General features: G+C 35.9%; 1 protein-coding gene across 1 annotated transcript in view; it reads right to left on the reverse strand.

The window, feature by feature from the left end:
* The window catches only part of LOC112050503 (extracellular serine/threonine protein CG31145), a 134,833-nt gene that overhangs the window by 45,516 nt on the left and 69,578 nt on the right, over window positions 1–19,739 (reverse strand). The window contains exon 3 of the mRNA XM_024088779.2: window positions 11,779–12,102. Coding sequence (XP_023944547.2) covers window positions 11,779–11,987 — 209 coding nt within the window. The 5' untranslated portion in view covers window positions 11,988–12,102. The remainder of the gene's footprint in view (window positions 1–11,778; window positions 12,103–19,739) is intronic.

Genomic DNA, 19,739 nt, shown 5'->3' on the forward strand with positions numbered 1-19,739 from the left:
TAGATGTCACCTAAACCACCTAATCCAAACAAACTAATTTAGGAACTGAAATTATTAAATTGATCCAAATAATAGAAGCCCAGGATCTCCTGGTTATAGCCCAACTATTTAAAGTGATCAGGATACCTAAGAATCTAGAGATGGTCCTATAAAAAGAGGATAATTAATTCCTAAGTAGGTACCCACGCTAAAAGTTTTAGTATAAAAAGTTATTACAATGTCTAACTAAGTTAAGTTTAGTATGCTTTAAAGAAAATCTAAAAAGATTAGTATTATTATTATTAGACGCTAATAGAAATTTTCCTTACATTTAGTAATGAACTTGCAGTTATTCTACTATATAAAAATAAGTCGTGTTTTCCTTCCTGACGCTATAAATTCAGAACGCACGAACCGATTTCCACGGTTTTGCATTCGTTGGAAAGGTCTCGGGCTCCGTTAGGTTTATTGCAAAGAAAATTCAGGAAAAGGTAGGGGTAGGGTTGGGTAGGGGTAGTTGAAAACTTACATCGAGTTTCACGCGGACGAAGTCGCAGGCGTCCGCTAGTCAGTATTAATATTTATTAGAAGTAAAGTTCGTGAGTGGTAATTATAACTGGAGAGCCGTGATAGCCCAGTGGAAATTATCAAATCCTACACCTACCCAACACTACCCCGTATATCCACGGAAACTACGCGAGTAAACCGGGGCGTCTGCTACTATGTCAGTCTTGGTTTGGGTGTAGTCAGTTTTATGTAAGCTATAATTTGTAGTCTATGATTTCGGCCCCATATATAAATAATTATTTTTTTATTTTTTCACGTAGGTAATATTCAGTGGAGCGCAGAACATGATTACAAGAAAAACTTTATATGTGTGATGTGATAATAACAAAGTAGGTAAACAGTAAGTTTACAATCTTTTGGGGAATATCATTTGTTTTAACAATAAAGCCGGTCCTTGCATTTATAATTCTTGAGATTTTTGTTCGGCGTCCATTGTAAAGATATGACATTTTGATTGTGGGTACACAACTACAGCCATTGTTCTATGTTCTATGGCATAAAAGCATTGAGTGGCGAACTCATATTTCGTTTACTACGTGTTTGGGCGAGGTGACAAATTAATTAATGTATTGTTCCATTAGATTGTGCTAGTACAAAAGGTGACACTTTTATAATTACGCCAAAATAACGCTATTTTAGACGCATTTTTATGGAGTAAATAATTACTACGTAAATATGAACGTCGGTACTTAAGTTGTTAGTACTTGGTTAGCTACCGAAGTATACCTAATCCTTGTTATGTAGTTATGAGTTAGACATAGTTACGTCTATGTATGAGTAAATTACGAAACTTATATAAATGGCTCAAAATACTACAGTGTATTAAGATCATTATTATATTATTACCATTATCAACAACCCATATTCGACTTACTGTTAAGCACGAGTCTCCTCTCAGAATGAGAAGGGTTGTTTCTCACTTGCTCACGATGTTTATCCTTCACCGTTTGAGACACAAGTTATTTAATTTCTTAAAATGCACGTAATTGAAAAGTTGGATGTGCATGCCCCGGACCGGATTCGAACTTACGCCCTCCGAAACGAAGACAGAGGTCATATCTCCTGGGCTATCACGTCTTTTACGATCATTGCGTACTTTTTTTAACATGGGGAAATCTTTATGCAGGTATTATTAAAATAGAGATTAAGTTTTATAAATATTCTTTTATTTCAATATTAATCTTTACATAGTTTAAAACAAAGTCTCTTTCCGCGTCTGTACGTTGAGATAACCATATACACTCAGCGTCAAAAAAATCGCACCTTTTATAAATCTGAATCAATAACTCCTATATATTATTTAGGTTAGTGTTGGTTATCATAAGAAAGGTAAAAAAAAAATATTATAAAATATCGTTGCGCTTAGATAATAATTTAAACTACGCAAAGGTTATCCTGGATATAAATAAATAGAGTAAATCAAGACATAAGTTTGTACGTGTAGTGTAATAAAAACTGTCCTGGTTCAAGTTGACACGCAGACGAAGTCGCGGGCGTCCCCTTGTACCTATTTACGTAAAAACTTTCACAATATAAAGTCTAGTAGCACTGTGCTACGGGAATCCCAATTGACCCTTTGACATCGATGCAAGTGAGTATTTAATAACAAACTTATCAATAACAATGTAGGTACCTACTATATAAATGTGTAAATAAATAAAATTTAAGTATATACACTCTTTCTGTGTTTACAAAACAGCTGTTTTCTCAAGTGTTTTTATTTACATGATATGTAACACTTAATCGATTTTTTTGGTTTGTCTATCTGACTGGACCGATTTCACTGGGAGATAGTTGTAATCGAGTAATATTATGTAGCTCATGAAAAACTGCATATCACGCAAATGAATTCGCGTGCGTCCTATAGTCAAAAAATATATATTGTTTATTAAACCCCGATACAAAAACTGATTTTATAATAGTGACGTGTCTGTCTGTCAGTAGCACCATATCTCCCGAACGGATAAAGCGATTTCAATTTAGATTGTTTTGTATGAAAGGTGACTTATGTGCGAGTGTTCTTAGACATGTTTGATGAAATTTAATAAATAAATTAATTAAACAAATAAAATAACCCGACTGCATAAAGTATAAAAAAACTGAAAAGAAAAAAAAACAAGCTCAGTCCAGAAGTGTAGAAAGCAATTAGAAAACAGTCGGGACCTATTAAATAATGTAGAAGAAAATCATTCTATCCAATATCTAAGGTTCCGACTCCCGGTTATCTTGTAATGAAGTTTAGAACACTTGAGGTGTTATATTCATCATCGTTAATAACTCAGTAGTTATGTCTATTCGTCAACAATTAGTACTTTTTTTGGCTCCTTCAACTTTCCACAACAATACCTACTTACTATTACTATTAGTATTAGCAAAAGGCGACCTTATCACTAAAAGTGATCTCTTTCAGGCCTAATCCAAATTCAAAATACAATATCATTAGTTTACAAGCACATCATGTGTTTTTTTTCCTGAATCCTAGATAGTACTAAGAACAGATGCTTTTTTAAAAACCGAATGATCTAAAACTCTCTCCAAGCGAATTTGAAAGACACCCAGTATAGATATTTTATTGCTACGACTTCTTACGCGGCAAGTCAAGTTGTATTGAGGCGACTTTAAAGATATAAATCCTCGATATTCTCTGTCCCATAGGAATTTCCTTGTCTATATGTGTTATAGAAAGAGAACGGCTGCACAAAATATCAATTGTTTAAATCGAAAGATTTCGATAATAAGTCAGAGCTTATTTCCTGTTTAGATACTATACATGCTTATGCAAACATTTTGAAAACATAGATGTCGTTCTTTAAATTATTTGACCAACAAAATTGGTTTATAGGCCTATAGTTTTTATTCCTTCTCAAGTAAGAGCTACCACTTACAAAACGTCAAGTTGATCTATTTGTAGAGTCTAACATGGATGCTGGACGCTGGATGCCCGCGGCTCGAGACCGTTTCGTTTGGAAGTCCATTCAAGAGGTCTATAAATCCAGCAGTGGACGTCCATCGGCTGATAATGATGATGATAATGAATGATGAGAGTCTACCATCACCGATTTGGAGGAAGAGCCCGCTAAACCCCTTATTTATTTATACTAATGAAATTGTGACGTTTTAAGGAATCTACTGAACCGATTTTGAAAATTCTTTCAACATTTAGAAAGCCGCATTTTCACCAAGTGTCATATTTTATCTTCATATTCCCACGGGAAAGGGAACTACCCTGATGAAACCCCGGGAAGTCTACTAGTATCAAATATTTTTGGTACCGAACATATACACTCATATCAAAGTAAATTACACAAACAAGGCTATGTTTATAGTACGAGTAGATAAAATAAAATGTTTTCGAGATAATTCCTGATAATATATATTTAGATTGTGAAAAAACGTACGATAAGGTTAGAATGGCCAAATGTTTGTGTCAAAGCAAGTTAACTAAACCAAAGCATAACCTATATTCATTTTATTTGATACTCTTCGATAACTACTTGAGGAAGGCGCGACGTCGTTTGCGTGAAATTTAGTTTTTCAGCAATCCTGCGACCATCGCGGACTTTTCCGCTATGTTTTAATCGGGAGTAAACCTAATCTATCTCCTTTCCGAGTTTCACGCGGACGAAATCGTGGGCGTACGCTAGTAATTGATAAATACAACTTTAAAAAGGTGAGATTGTAGTCAAAGGCTAACTTGTAAAGTTAAAATATAAAAAGGTAAAATAAAAAATTAAAAAAAAATCACACAACATATCCTAATAATATTATAAACGCGAAAGTTTTTATGGATGTTTGAATATATGTTTGTTTGGATGTTTGTTACTTACGTACTTTAACGCCGCGACTACTGAAATTTGGAATGGAAATTGGAAATTTTATCCCTAAAAAAATCCATGGTTTCCCGAGATTTGCGAAAACTGATGATTTTGATGATATGAATGTTTGTTACTCTCTTACCCCTCGACTACTGAACCAAATTAGCTGAAATTTAGTATTAAGATATGCTATAGTCTGGATTAACACATATGCTACTTTTTATCCCGGAAAAATCCATGGTTCAAGAGGGATTTGTGAAAAACTAAATTCCACGCGGACTAAGTCGCGGGAATCTGCTAGTTTCTAATAAGGTAGACCGTACTAGCATATAGGACTCAACCGCACTATCATCAAGGTCATACTTCTGCGTTAACATGAATTACTATGCAATTATAAGGCCAAGGCCGCACTAGCAATTAGCCACTTTTTGGCGTTAACACCAAGTCAGGGTTAAGAATTTTTACTGATTTTTTTTTAAAAAAGATAATATAAACAAGTTATATGTTAGTCGCTATGTGCATGACATCATGCCGTACGCAAATAACACACGATCAGTTTTATCACGCCGTTAGCGCTGCATGCATGTTAGCTTAAAGGCCCTACTCACACATCTGCCGCAGGGGCAATCTAGGGTGTAGGAGTGGGGATGACCCTTAATTGCATCCTTAATTGTGATGTGTGTAGGCATGCCGGGGCAATTTGAGAGGATGGCCCTGCGGCAGGCCGGCAGGGGCGCGAGACTATCCTTGATCCCTAAGTCGTCCCTACCGTCGGTGCGTGTGTAGCGCGATTGGGGCAATTTCTCAGTCAGTTTGTCAGCAGCTGTCACACAGAGTGCACGTACAGACAGCGTAGAATCAAAATGTGTACTTTTATAATATTCATGTGGCATAACTCACTTCTTTTCTGTAGCCATTTCTTCACCCAGTATCTCCTTTTCCTTTTTTTTTGAGGTAGCACCACAGAAAGCGCCAAGGCTACTCCAATCTTTTGAGTGGTCGATAATATGGGTGCCATTCTCAATACGTGTGCTCAGCTCGGCTTATTCTGGAACACTGCACGGCAGGCAAGTGTGTAGAGATACTCCCGATATCGCCACAACCGCCGTGCACCCTAGATTGTCCCTGCGGCAGATGTGTGAGTAGGGCCCTTTACTTGATCGTCAGTGACTGACATAGAGTGGCTTAGAATTTATCAAAAACGTCTCGTAAGGTATATTGAGCAGAATGAGAATTAGCTACGCTTATCAGATTTGCAGGTTTGTGTTCGGTTCCAATGAAACCGATTAATGATCATAAATTAAGTTAAACTACTAAAAGTGAGTGAGCGAGGCTAAGCAGATAAGAAATTTTTGTTTAGTTAATTAGTACGATCAATTTTAATTAAATTCATAAATATAGCATTGTATTTTTATTTAATACACTATGTAACGTAAAATGTTATATTATAATGAGGTCACCTTCAAATTGAAGACGTTAATAATTTTGTTTAATAGGTAACCAAAGTTTGATGTGCAGGTCATGTTAATTCATACTATATTTCAATACTAGTAAACGCCGCCCGGTTTCACCTGCGTAGTTCCCGTTCCCGTAGGAATACCGGGATAAAATATAGCCTATAGCCTTCCTAGATAAATGGGCTATCTAACCCTGAAAGGATCCAATCCTTCAAATCGGACCAGTTCCTGAGATTAGCCCATTTAATCAAACAAACTCTTCAGCTTTATAATAATAGTATAGATTATCTAGTTTGGTAGTAAGCATTGGTCAAGACAAAAGGCAAAAGAGAACCTCCAGGCTTTCCGGTGGGATATCGCGTATAGAAGCTTTGAACTTTTAGGTAACCACTTCAAGTGCCGTTGCACCGATTGCCGTAATAGGACATACTTAATCATCATATCACCCGATGGACGTCCAGTCGTCCACTGCAGGACTTTTGTAGGGACTTGTAATAGCGCACAATCTGTTGTAGCCCACAACAAACCCAGCCATGGTTTTTTTTTTGTGTTCATCATAAATTTCTTTCGATACTGTCTCGTTGGTACAGTGGTAAGCCTCTGTAACTTCGGAGAACGCGGTCCTGGGTTCAAATCCATGTATCGTTTTGTTCCATCAATGTATGCTTTGATTTCTTCAAGATATTTATTTTTAACGATATATCAATATTTTCAGTACAAAAGCCTCAATAGCTCAACGGTAAGAGCGGTTGGACTCAACACCGAGGGGTGGTGGTGAGTTAGAGTACATAAGAGCTAAGATAATTATGACTATGCCTGATGTTGATAGTGACGTGTATGTACTTAGTATGAGTAACACGTTTCATTATTATTTAGTAGGTCGCGAACTAGAAAGAAAGAGCGATACGGCAAATAAAATAGTTCAACGGAAACTGTTTGTCCGTACAATATCAACACGATAGGACTAAAAAGAAGAGATAGTTTTAATAAACATTTATTCGTATGTTTTAATGCACATATTTTAAAACTGATAAATTCTGATAAAGCCCGGCCGCTCAGAAATTGCATTTCTGACACCTGTCAGTTTCAATGTCAATGCAATATTTAATTATATTTTATTAACCTTAATAACGAGTACCATATAGCATTAAATATTAAACAATTATGCCAACACAATAAACGTAATTATGTTAGCAATTAATTAACAAATATAAAAAGTGACATTGACAGGTGTCAAAAATGCAATAATTGAGCAGCCGCACTTTATGTGATTTAGCATTCCATCAGAGGTATGGATAGAATAATCATGTAACTCCAGTTCTAAGTTATGCCGCTTCTATCTTAGACAGCATAGTCACATAACGCTTAAACGTAGCTAAAGTGCTTGTGCTCTGTGGTCACTTAAATATGGTGAGCAAGGGCTAACTTGTCGTTAAATAAAAAAAAATATTACGCATACCTAGAGTTTAAATCATAATTGTATGCAAATAATACCTATATAATCACTACTTGTATGTTTTAAGTTTATTGTTGTTTGACATAACTTACTTACGAGTACATATTAAGGAAAATTGCAATATTATAAGTAACATACTTATCATCACATCAACCGTTGGACGTTGGCATGTTGTAAGGACTACGGTTCTGAGCTACTCTTGTATTATTGAATACTGTAATCTCATGAGCAGTGGCGTAGCGTGATTTGGAAGGGCCCTGTATTAGTTAGAAGGGCCCAAATTAATGGTAACGCTTATAATAAATGTATGACAGTAACCTACTATACCTTGGGCGCACGCTTAACCGGGGAACAAAACTGTCTTTTTTTTAATTTTGTCATTTCTGAACACAGAGTAACAAGAGAGAGTCTTTACAAAATGCGTGCTGAAGCCGGTGCAATCCATAAAAAAAAACAAAAGTCACGCGTCTTCTTGACATCCGCATATACAAACTATTTTATAATTTGTATTTCAATATTTAACACTAACAATTACGTAAATTAATATAATAATCAATAATAAACAATAAAAAAAAACTCTATCTTATTTCTTTAGTTTTTGAGAACAGTTTTTAAAACCGTATGACGCCATTTTTCTTGAATAATAATGTAAATTACTGATGCGACGGTTAGTATCGTACTGAGAAAAGAAAATATTCGTTTTTGAATTTCGTATCCGTGACGGGTACGACACCGACTTGTTCCGTACGCTACATCTGTATATTATTGATTAATCTGTGTTTCTGACCATCGACTTCCCATCAAATCTTTGAAATTCAGAATCACCCTGAAGACACTAATACACAACAAACTTCAACCTTGTTTATCTCAAACCAACAATTCCATATTAAATTTTAAAATTGTACATTCAATAATTGTATTTTCAAATAAATGTATTTTCGAATTATGTGTCACACGTTCGTCCATCAATGCCTCTCTTGCCGGCCGCTGCAGTCAAAAAAAAAAAATTAAAATTTTCGTTTTTTTTTTTATTCTTTACAAGTTACCTAGCCCTTGACCACAATCTCACCTGATGGTAAGCGATGATGTAATCTAAGATGGTAGCGGGCTAACTTGTTAGGAATAGGAAGACAATCCACACCCCTTTCGGTTTCTACACGGCATCGTACCGGAACGCTAAATCGCTTGGCGGTACGTCTTTGCCGGTAGTATGGTAACTAGCCACGGCCGAAGCCTTCCACCAGCCAAAAAAATAACATTTTCCTTTCAAACAGTCAAGACTGTGTTAAGACTATAACCAATGTCCAATGTAGTCCAATGATCGAGCCTCGAACCTACGTCCTTGCTATGTTACATCCGACTTCTTTACCGTGGAGCTACTAAACTTAATTTTTCTACTAAGTAAAGCTCCTTATTGCTAACATGCGACCAGTGAAGAGAAATACAGACAAAATTTCGTCCAACGGCGTCGGAGTTGTCCCAGTCCCATCTCTGTCGTACCAACGCAAAGAAAGAGATAGCTGTATTTCCGGTTGCGCCGTCATTGGTTGAATTATGTGTATTTCGTCTTCACGAGATTATCTCGTTGGTCCCATGTCACTTGTACAACAAAGTAGAATGATGTGTAGATAAGATACGAACCTACGACCTTTTAATTAGCTATCTGTTATCCTTAAGCTATGTAGGCTATTAATTTATTGACCGGTTTACATAATAATTGATTTACCTGTCCATAACTCGCTTAGCGAAGTTGTTATTAGTCTGATATTCTATGGTTTTTTTTACTAAAACTTGATTAATAACGTTGCAATTTTTTTATCGTTAGATTATAAACCACTCAGGTTTGATTATTATCGAAGCCGGTCTTGAGAATTTTTTTAACAATTCTAATCGCAGCAATTAAAAAATACTTTAGTAATTAGGTAGACATATTATTAGGAAATTGTAAGAGTCAAATATACTTGTTCAATAAAAAGGTGTAGTAAATACAAGAGGAATGTCGAAAAGTTTTGTTCTATCGTTTATGAATGTTTGCCTACCTATCGAATTCATTAAGGAACGCATTCTCAGAAATTATCGTTGGTATGAGTTAAGTGATTGCATGTAGATATAAATAACATTAAAATATTCCAAGAAGTCAGAACTAAGTTATGTTATCTCCGGAGACTGTCAAACACGCAAACAAAATGATAACACGACGATAATGGTCACAAGTAAACTAAAACAATTCAAGATTCCAACATCAAATATGTCATACTTAATGTTATAAATGCGAAAGTGAGTTTGTTTGTTTGTTACAGCTAATCCGCTAAACTGATTTGAAAATTATTTCACTAACTAGCGGACGCCCGCGACTTCGTCCGCGTTAATTTCGATGTCAACTTTACTACTACCCCTACCCTACCCTACACAACCCCTACATCTACCCTACCCCTACCCCCACCCTACCCCTACTCTACCCCAACCTACCCCTACCCTACCCATACCTTACCTACACCCTACCCCCATCCTACCCCTACCCCCATCCTACCCCTAACCCCATCCTACACCTACCCTCCCCGTACCCTATCCCTTTCCTACCCCTATCCCACCCGTACCCCTATCTCACGCCTATCCTACCCCTACCCTACTACTTCCCTATCCTACCCGTACCTCTACCCTGCCACTACCCTAAACCCGGCCCTAAACCTACCCTACCCCTACACTACCCCTACGCTTCCCTACCCGTACCCTACCCTAACTTCTTGTAACTTCTCTATCTTACTCCTACCCCTAGCAAAATCGGTCCAGTCCTTCGAGAGTGGTGGTATGACCAAGAGAAATAGAGACTCCTATGCTAATAATATAAAGAGGTAAAGTTCGTGTGGTTGTAGGAGGTAATCTCTGGATCTACTGGACTGATTTGAAAAATTGTTTTACCAATAGAAAGCTACGTTATTTGCGAGTGTTATAGGCTATGTTTGATCCCCATATTCACACGGGAACGGGAACTACGTAAATGAAAGCGCCGGGCGTCATATAGCGGAATTACTGCGTCTTTTAGAAATTTTGTATTATCTCCGAAACTATTTAAGTAATTAACATACTGTAAAGGGCAAATCTTATCTCCATAATATCCTTGAGATTATTTAACAATTTATTTTAATACGGATTAAAGTTTAGTTGTATAAATAATGACGTAAACCTAAGTATATAAAATTAATAATTTTTAAAACACAAAAGGTACTATATCTGCTAATATATAGAAGATAGATATATGGCGTCGCGAACTTTTTTGTAGAACTTTTAAAGATACATAAAGTCTCCATACATTAATTTCAATTTTACACAATGGTTAAGGCAGCGCATGCGAATAAGTCTGTTTAAAAGGTTTTTAGTCCGACCTGTAAGACAAAAACTGTGATAACTCGGCTAATATATATGATACCAATATAAAATATAGCCTATAGCACTCCCCGATAATGTAGCATTCTATTGGTGAAAGAATTTTTAAAATCGGACCAGTAGTTCCGAAGATTACCCCATTTCAAAGAATTGTTACAAACTTACAAACTTTACCTCTTTATAATATTAGTATAGATTGAAAGCGACATTATCAGCAAATAGGTAACATGTTATATCCGTATTCCCATGGAAAAACTAAATGGGTCAAACCACGGGGCGTCTAGTAAATAATATGAAATCAATTAGAACAGGAATGATCGAAATTGCTGTGAAAGTTATTTTGGAACATTGTCAAAACATTGCTTTGTTCGTACAATAAGTATGATTATTATTAACGATTTGCCATTATGACTAAGTATTTCTTAGAGAAATGTCATTCTTAATTATTGTATTGTGACCAATATCAAAGGTCATCGGATTTGTGATAACAAAACAAGGAATAATTTAACTACGTTTTAGAACACAATTGGTTGTGACAAGAATATTTAACTAATAATAGTTTATTGTCTACTGTGTTTAATTTTGACCCACCATAAAATAAATTATTTAATAATTAATAATCTTTACCTAAACAAGAGACTATTAAAAATACATACAGCCAAACATAGAACCTCCTCCTTTTTGGTCGGTCGGTTAAATAAGGCTGATGTGATGACTACCTCAGTGATCGATCTTTCAATTTAATTCTATAGAGATGTAGGTAATTAGGTAGGTATTTACTATAAATCTGGCGTAGTTAAGAGATTAACGCGTTCAAACAAACACTTTAGTTTTATTATTTCAAGTAGATATTTATACAATTTGCAATCGATTTGATAACTTAGTAAAGATTTAATTTATAACACCTATTATTATTTTAATTCCACTCAATGTAACTGGACACAATAAAATGGCGCGAATGTTAAAATTGTAGTAGCGGACGAAATATTTTTTTATATTTGAATAGAAATTCATAAAAGCAAAGCATAAACAACATATAAATAAAAATACATACCAAAAATAAGACAATCCATAAAAAAACCACACATAAACACTATAAAAAACTGCACTGCACTCTCACCTTTTCTGCAGGAACCGTTTCCGAAATTCAATATACGTAGATCGTCCTTTATCCGTGTCATCACCAATTTTGACCCTTCCATGTAAAGGTATCCTGTGGCCAGAGATGCCATAGTCCATTTGGAGGTCGACCACCAGCATGAGGGTGAAGAGGACGAGGAAGGCGCTGAGGGCTAGCGCGAGGCGCTCTTTGAGCTTCATGTTGAGCATCGTGCGCGCGGTCGGGCGGCGCTCCGCTGTGGTACTGCGCGCGCGCGCATCCTCGGGGGTCGGCGATCGTTTACCGCGCGCGGGCCGCCAGCGCCGCCAGCGCACCAAGCTCGCACTGCCGACAAAACACACCATATCAATATCAGAAGTGTTGGAAAGGTGATTGATTGTATCACTCCTAAACAGCTGTCGGCATGAGATTAGATATAGAAACTAAGACATTGTTTATCTATTTGTATTGTTGCCACTAATGTGTCGCTTCTTCTAGTTGTTATCTATTTTTAGGGTTCCGTACATAGAAAGGAAAAACCAGAATCCTTTCTATCTATAAATTCCGGAATCCCTTATAAACTTCGCCGCTAGCGCACCAAGCTCGCACTGCCGACAAAACACACCATATCACTATCAGAAGTGTTGGAAAGGTGATTGATTGTATCACTCTAAAACAGCTGTCGGCATGATTAAATATCGTGGAAACTAAGATATTGTTTATCTATTTGTATCGTTGCTTCTTTTAATTGTTATCTATTTTTAGGGTTCCGTACATAGAAAGGAAAAACCGGAATCCTTATACCCTTATTAACTTTGTTGTCTCAGTACACTCAGTACACAAATTACAATGACTTTGAAATGACTATGAAATTTGGCAAGTAACATTGTTATAGACCGACAACAAGTAAAGGAAAACATCTCGAAACATTTCTAATTAAATCTTAAAATTCGGAAAAAGCTCGACAAAAGAACGCGATTGGATTCATCAACTATTTACGATCCTACGTACGGAATCCTCGGTGAGCGAATCAAACTCGAACTTGACCGATTAATTACCTGTATTATGTCTACGTTAAATATATTATTTATTTTATTAAGTTTTTACAAATGTGTGTAGCTTCTGTCGCTTCCTTTCATATCTGTTTTTTTATCTGTTGAGTTTTTATACTATCGCAAAAATTTAAACATACATAATAGGTATGTTTAAATTTTTGCGATAGTATAATATTTATCTATTTGTGTAATACTAATTTTACCTGTAATGGTTCTTTATTAAAAATGTTATATAAATTAAAAGAAAAATATATATAGCCGAAATTAGTGAGACCAAATATGATTCTTTAATATTTGCTTCCACTCAAAATCTCGAACATAAACAAAAGGTTCCCGGTATCATTTTCCTTTTTACTCAATTAAGTAAATTATAATCAGTGCCGTCTTCTGAGGAGTTCGTAAAGCCTTTTCAAGGTAAATCAGATCAATAACAACATTGTGTACTTTCTAATAAAACCCCTATTTCAACTGATAGTAGGCACATAAAGATCGTTTAGATAAGATGATTTAAGTGCATCATCATCCGAAGATAACCTAACTGGACAGGTAATATTTGGAAGTCGTGCGCGGTATTTAGACCGAGGTCCTGGGTTCGATCCTCGGCTATTGAGGTTTTCTTAATTGGTCCAAGTTTGGCTGGTGGGACTTCGGCCGTGGCTAGCTACCACCCTACCGAGAAAGATATCGCCAAGCGATTTAGCGTTCCGGCACGATGTCGTGTAGAAAACGAAAGGGATGTGTATTTTCATCCTACTCCTAACAAATAAGCCCGCTTGTGCTTCCATTTTTGATAACTTACCACCAGGTGAGATTGTAGTTAAGAGTTTACTTGTTTTAAATTTGTAAAAAAATAAAAATTAAAAAAAAAACGTGTGTGTCAGCTCCGACGCCCGAATGGAGTTTGCTCTTTTAGATCGACTGTCTAAATAGGTGTATGTTGCCCCGCAGCATACACTGTGTACGTCTCAATAACTACGCCTGAAAAGTGAAAGGTGCGCAACCGAGGAGCAGCAGGCCGCGGCGAGTGCGTCCGCCAACAGCGCACGGTGAAAAGTGCGCAGAATAGGTTGCGCACAAAAAACGTAACGCTGTCATTTGTTCATCGAATTTTATTGCCCATATTTTTTGCATACCAAGGGCTATAATATGAAAAATCGATTCATAAGGAGTAAACTCCAATAAATAAATTAATTAACAAATAAAAAAACCCGACTGCATAAAGTATAAAAAAACTGAAAAGAAAAAAAAAAACAAGCTCAATCCAGAAGAAAGCAATTAGAAAACAGTCGGGACCTATTAAATAATGTAGAAGAAAATCATTCTATCCAACATTTAAGGTCCCGAGGTTAGAAGTAAATATTCAAAAAATTCTACGGAACTCTCGGTGGGCGAATGCGACTCGCACTTAGCTGATTTTTATGATCAATATATTTAATTTAGTCTATTTTATAACTTCATTTTACAAACCTGCTCGCACCTATAGTCATCCGCCTCGCGTATTTTGTATAGACAACTAATAAATAACGTTTTTCTAATTGTAGTTTTTTTTAACATGGCCACAAACCCATACGGGGTACCCCTTTTTGAATCGTGCCGGGTTGCAAGGACCAGCTCATGACTAAGGGCCCCGTATGGGTTCGAAACTAGTCGGGCATACTCCGACCTAATATCACGTGAGTTTTCACCGTGTTTCACAATCAATTAACATGAATAACACTCACGATAGTTTAAATTCTAAAATAAATTATATTATTCTATATCATTGTATTCTCACAATTTTTTTTAAATGATACTCAGTCCACAGTCATTCGGTTTGTACTCTTTTGTTACAGTACTGTGTAGTAAAGGTTAGTTATGACTTATGAACCAAATCGTCTCTTGCATAATCGTTTAACCTCGTGGTCGTGAGCAAACGTCGCTGAGCGGCGGTTCAAACGACATTAGCCGTTTCCTTGGTATTTCCTATGAACTGCTCGCTTATAAAAATGTCACGCTTTTGCCATTTGATTCAATGTATCTAGTCCGTTGACTGAGATTTCTGTGATACAATATTGTAAAGACAATGATCATTATCAACCCATATTTGGCTCACTGCTGAGCTCGAGCCTCCTCTCAGAATGAGAGGGGTTAGGCCAGTAGTCCACCACGCTGGCTCAATGCGGATTGGCAGACTTCACACACGCAGAGAATTAAGAAAATTTTCTGGTGTGCAGGTTTCCTCACGATGTTTTTCCTTCACCGTTTGAGACACGTGATATTTAATTTCTTAAAATGCACACAATTGAAAAGTTGGAGGTGCATGCCCCGGACCGGATTCGAACCCACACCCTCTGGATCGGAGGCAGAGGTCACAGATCCACTGGGCTATCACGGCTCAAAACAGTAAAGACAATAATCGTCTATAAAATATTAAATTTTCACCTGATATTTCTAAACACACACTCTGAGTATAAGTCGTAGACAGAGAAGTTAACAAACTCAAAGTAGCTTTGGTAGTAGAAGCTTTTTGTAACATAGTTGGTCCGGGAAAGTATTGCCTTGCTTATTCGCCAAGCAGCTTTCTGAAGTCTGAAGGGTTAATTTTTTTTGCCTGGTGGTAAGCATCGGCCGTGGCTAGTTACCATCGTACCGGAAAAGACGTACCGCCAAGTTAGCCTGCTTCCATCGCAGACTGCATGGACACTCAACGTATATTTTTTTTTATTTTTGAAGAATTTTTGCCATATCTTTTTAAATATGACCAACAATTCCAATTCCTCTAGACTGTAGAGTACGACAATTGCCCAACGGGGCGCAGATTGAACCACTACCCCTCGACGATGAGTCCAGTTCTTATCGTTGAGTTATTACGTGAACATTGACGCAGTTTATTGAAGAAAGTCTTATATAATAACATTTCATACTTCTCTGAATCGAAATTCTCTGATCAAGTTAGCTACTAGGTATTGTTGACAGCAATATATTTAGCTGACACAAAGAAATAGAATCATTGCTAAGTAATGCTTAGAATCATATATCTGCTGCAGCAAATATTTAATGCAGGGGTTTCCAACATTTTACTTTTTTGATCATTTAAAAATGTTATTGTGGATGGAAGTGAAATGTATTTTGGGTTGTTGGTAAAATTACAGGCACAAAAGGATTAACATTTATGCCCCAGATTAATGAACTCAGAATAACACATTTTATAGTTATTGCGAGGTCATGTACTGTTATAGAAAGAAATCAACATTGGTGTGATAGGTTAAGTTTTCAATTTATGGCAATTATTATCTACGTAATGCATTGATGGACACAGATGGATCCTCTTTGTAGAATGTATTTCTTGCACAGGTAGTACATGCTCCTTGAGTAATATAGTACTTGCGCATTCATTTGAATGTTTTATATTATGTGTCATGTCCATGTAAGTAATTACATAACGCTTAATATGCTTTATACACTCTTTAATAAATACATAGTCATACTTGTATACGTATTACTCCTACTGTAGATTACCTACATGAATGTACTCGATTAGTTCAAAAACACGAGCTTTAGTTTCGGTATCGTCCATGATCCATCGACAGGCGTTCAGAAAACTGGTCGAACGACGATATTACGCCGGCGGCGTTCAAGGTTTAGAACACCTGACTTAGTTGCAATCAAAAGCACAAGCTCAGCGCATGCAGATATTGACACGAGTAAGTTTGCAACTTTGTAAAACGGATAAACATGATATCAAATAAATCGTTCAAAGTCCATTAACCTATGACGCAAATAGTAATAAAACTAAGTAAGAGATGATGTTTAGACAATACATTTATTGGTATTAGACAATACTTTTGTGTCGAATGCATAAATGCATTGCGTGGATTTTTTTACCGGTCCTTAATGTTGCTTTTATAAAATATGTTAAGGTCTCACGAATATGATGGCAAAATTTAACAGCAGTTCAAAAATTATAACATTTTCAGATTATAACTAATTTAGTAGTTAAGTAATAACCACACATATTAATATTGTGTTTTTTCTTAACCATAATGTAATTTATTTCAATAATGTGCTACTATTATAATGGCATACTCGCGATCCTAGATTAGTAAACTGAGCGTAATGTTTACGAATATTCAACTAAAAATGCCACAGCAAAAAATAGGGATAGATGAAAAATGCTAAAATATTAAACGCTGAATAGAATTTCACCTAAACCACTGTCGGCGTCAGATGTAAACACGACCGTATAAAAATATTGGAACATTTTGAGGTGAAAAAACACGCACTAAAATAGTCATGTTTGTGCGCGAAAAACATTCAGCTCTGAATGGTGAAGAGATATAATCAACACAAAGTGGGCCCGTCTTGGATCAGGCGTCCTCAATCTTCGGTACGATTTCTATTTCATAATTTATTTATTTAATAATCAAGCAATACCACACATATTACATTATACAATATAATAGTAATTATACAAGTTACATTTTATTATATAATGCAAGTTATGGATACCCAGTTTGGGCGTAGCCTTTTGTCGAGTGAGTGAATGATGAATGATGAATCATTATTATATTAAGGCCATCCTTCTTAAGGAGAGAGTAGATTTGGAGCTTAAGCCCACCACGCTGCTCGAATGTTTGGTTCTTTAACTATCACTATTAGGTAAGGGGTATAGAATTCAGTCGAAATATTAATTTCGACTGAACATTTCTTAAAAGAAAAAGAACTCAGTATTTCATACTCGCGGACTTGAACCTAGGACCTAGAGATCCGAAACCACATAGGCTAGCAACAGGGTCAATGTGGCATTTTTAAGAATCCTATTACCTTCATAATAATGAAATATTAGTATGACATCGTGCACGTAATATCGTAATGCAGTTTTAGACATGGCGACTTATAGTGACAAATTTTGTCGATAGCTAGACAGGAGATATAGTGCACAAATCGCCACACTAATATCTCTGTAGTCCAAATAATCCGATAAACGATGATTAAAAAAGCAGTTAACACTAATACCACTCATCAATTCGCACGGTCGAATTCCGACGTTAGTCGGAATGGATTGTGTTCTATAAAATATGTGGAAACTAGCGGCGCCCGCGATTTCGTCTGCGCGGAATTTTGTCACAAATCCCTCGGGAACCATGGATTTTTTCGGGATAAAAAGTAACCTATGTGTATATCCTTACAAAACAAAAAATAGAATTTACTTACGAAAGAAAATATAGAATACCTAAACATTGTTGCAACATCAGTTCGCGACTGAAAAAAAAGAATGAAATTGATTTATCCGTTCGCAATCCAAAACAATATGCGACGGCAAAAGCTATGTTATAAATCTGAACCCCTACTAATGGTCTACTAAAATCTGAACTAATATAGTCGTTAGTTAATTAAAATATAGCTATAATTTGTGTGAAAAGTCGCGTATCTAAGGCACGTGCTACGATACGTGAGATACGAGATTTAAATTAAAATTATTAAAATCTTAAACAAATATCTACTACTACTTTCAGTTTTCTAATAATCCATCCATTTTTACATGTTTACTGTACTCAACTACAGGTGAATTCATAAAAAACCCATAACGAAACTTCATAACAATGCTGAAAAAAAAATATCACCCGAAACAGAAAAATTAAATATTGATATGATAACTAATAATAATAATAAATAATACACACACACACTTACTGAGCCCCAATGTAAGCGTATAGCCTGTGTGAAGGGTACTAAGAAAGTTCATTTTATAAATTGTAAAGTCAAATACTAGATATAAATGCTTATATAATGTATAAATACACCCAGACACTGGAAACCACGAAATATTCTCACAAATATTTTCCAGCTGTGGGAATCGAACGCACGGCCCTGGATGCAGAAAGCAGGGTCACTACCCACTAATACGTCCAATGATGCCTGAGTCCATGCATTATCTCATCTAATTAGTGGTTCTTCATAAAGGTGCATAATATCTCAAAACTGTCCATTCAAAAGAGTTACACCGGCGCTGTAATATAGCAATTAGATTTCTTGAAAATATTTCATTTTATTTTTGTTTAATTTTATATTTAATATTAATTTATGATAAAAACACGGCTAAAACTCACGTAAAACAACGTCGAAGTATGCCCGACTAATTTCGAACCCATATAATCAGTAAACTATTAATTCAAAAATTTACATTTTACTGTTTAATTATAATAAGCTTAATATTTTACTGGTATTTAAATAAGCGAGTATTATATGTGCTCATTTTCTCACGATAGTCATAAAATGCAACTGAAAATCGAGTTCGAGTGGCAAATAGTAGTAGACATTAAAAATTCACAGTAGTGAGACACTTCAGACCCTAGTGCAAGTATGATAGCGTTGACAAAAAGACTCCAATTATCCAATTTGCGCATACGGCATGCTCTCGTTAATTTATATAAGTTCATAACTCGAAACAGGTTAATTAGTGCTATGGAAAAATTGGATAACACTATTGTTGTTCTACTAAGTTCATAATGACTCTTTATCTACTTTATAGCGTTAATATAACCGAATAAATAAAATTAATTACAGAATTATGTAATTCTTTGCTGTGCCTAAAACTGTGTCATAGGCCTATTCTGAGTTTTTTTATTGCGGTTACAAAAATTTGCAATTAACCTATTATAATCGCCCACTTAAGTGTTCGACTGTATGTTTGGACCTAATATGGTTCTCTATTGCGGGTTGTCGGGCTTTTTAACCGACTTCAAAAAAAGAAGAGGTTCTCAATTCGTCAGAATCTTTTATTTTTAAATAAATAATAATGAAAGTTACAAAGGCATTTCGTTTGTTACCAAGGGACTGGTGTAAAGACCACCAACTTTATAACTACGGTCTGCGACTGATAGAAAAAAACTAAATACTCATTTGATACCCGACCTAAGACTCGCACCCAGGACTTCATAATCCGAT

The sequence above is a fragment of the Bicyclus anynana genome, chromosome 11 (assembly GCF_947172395.1).
Source record: "Bicyclus anynana chromosome 11, ilBicAnyn1.1, whole genome shotgun sequence".
Classification (NCBI taxonomy): domain Eukaryota; kingdom Metazoa; phylum Arthropoda; class Insecta; order Lepidoptera; family Nymphalidae; genus Bicyclus; species Bicyclus anynana.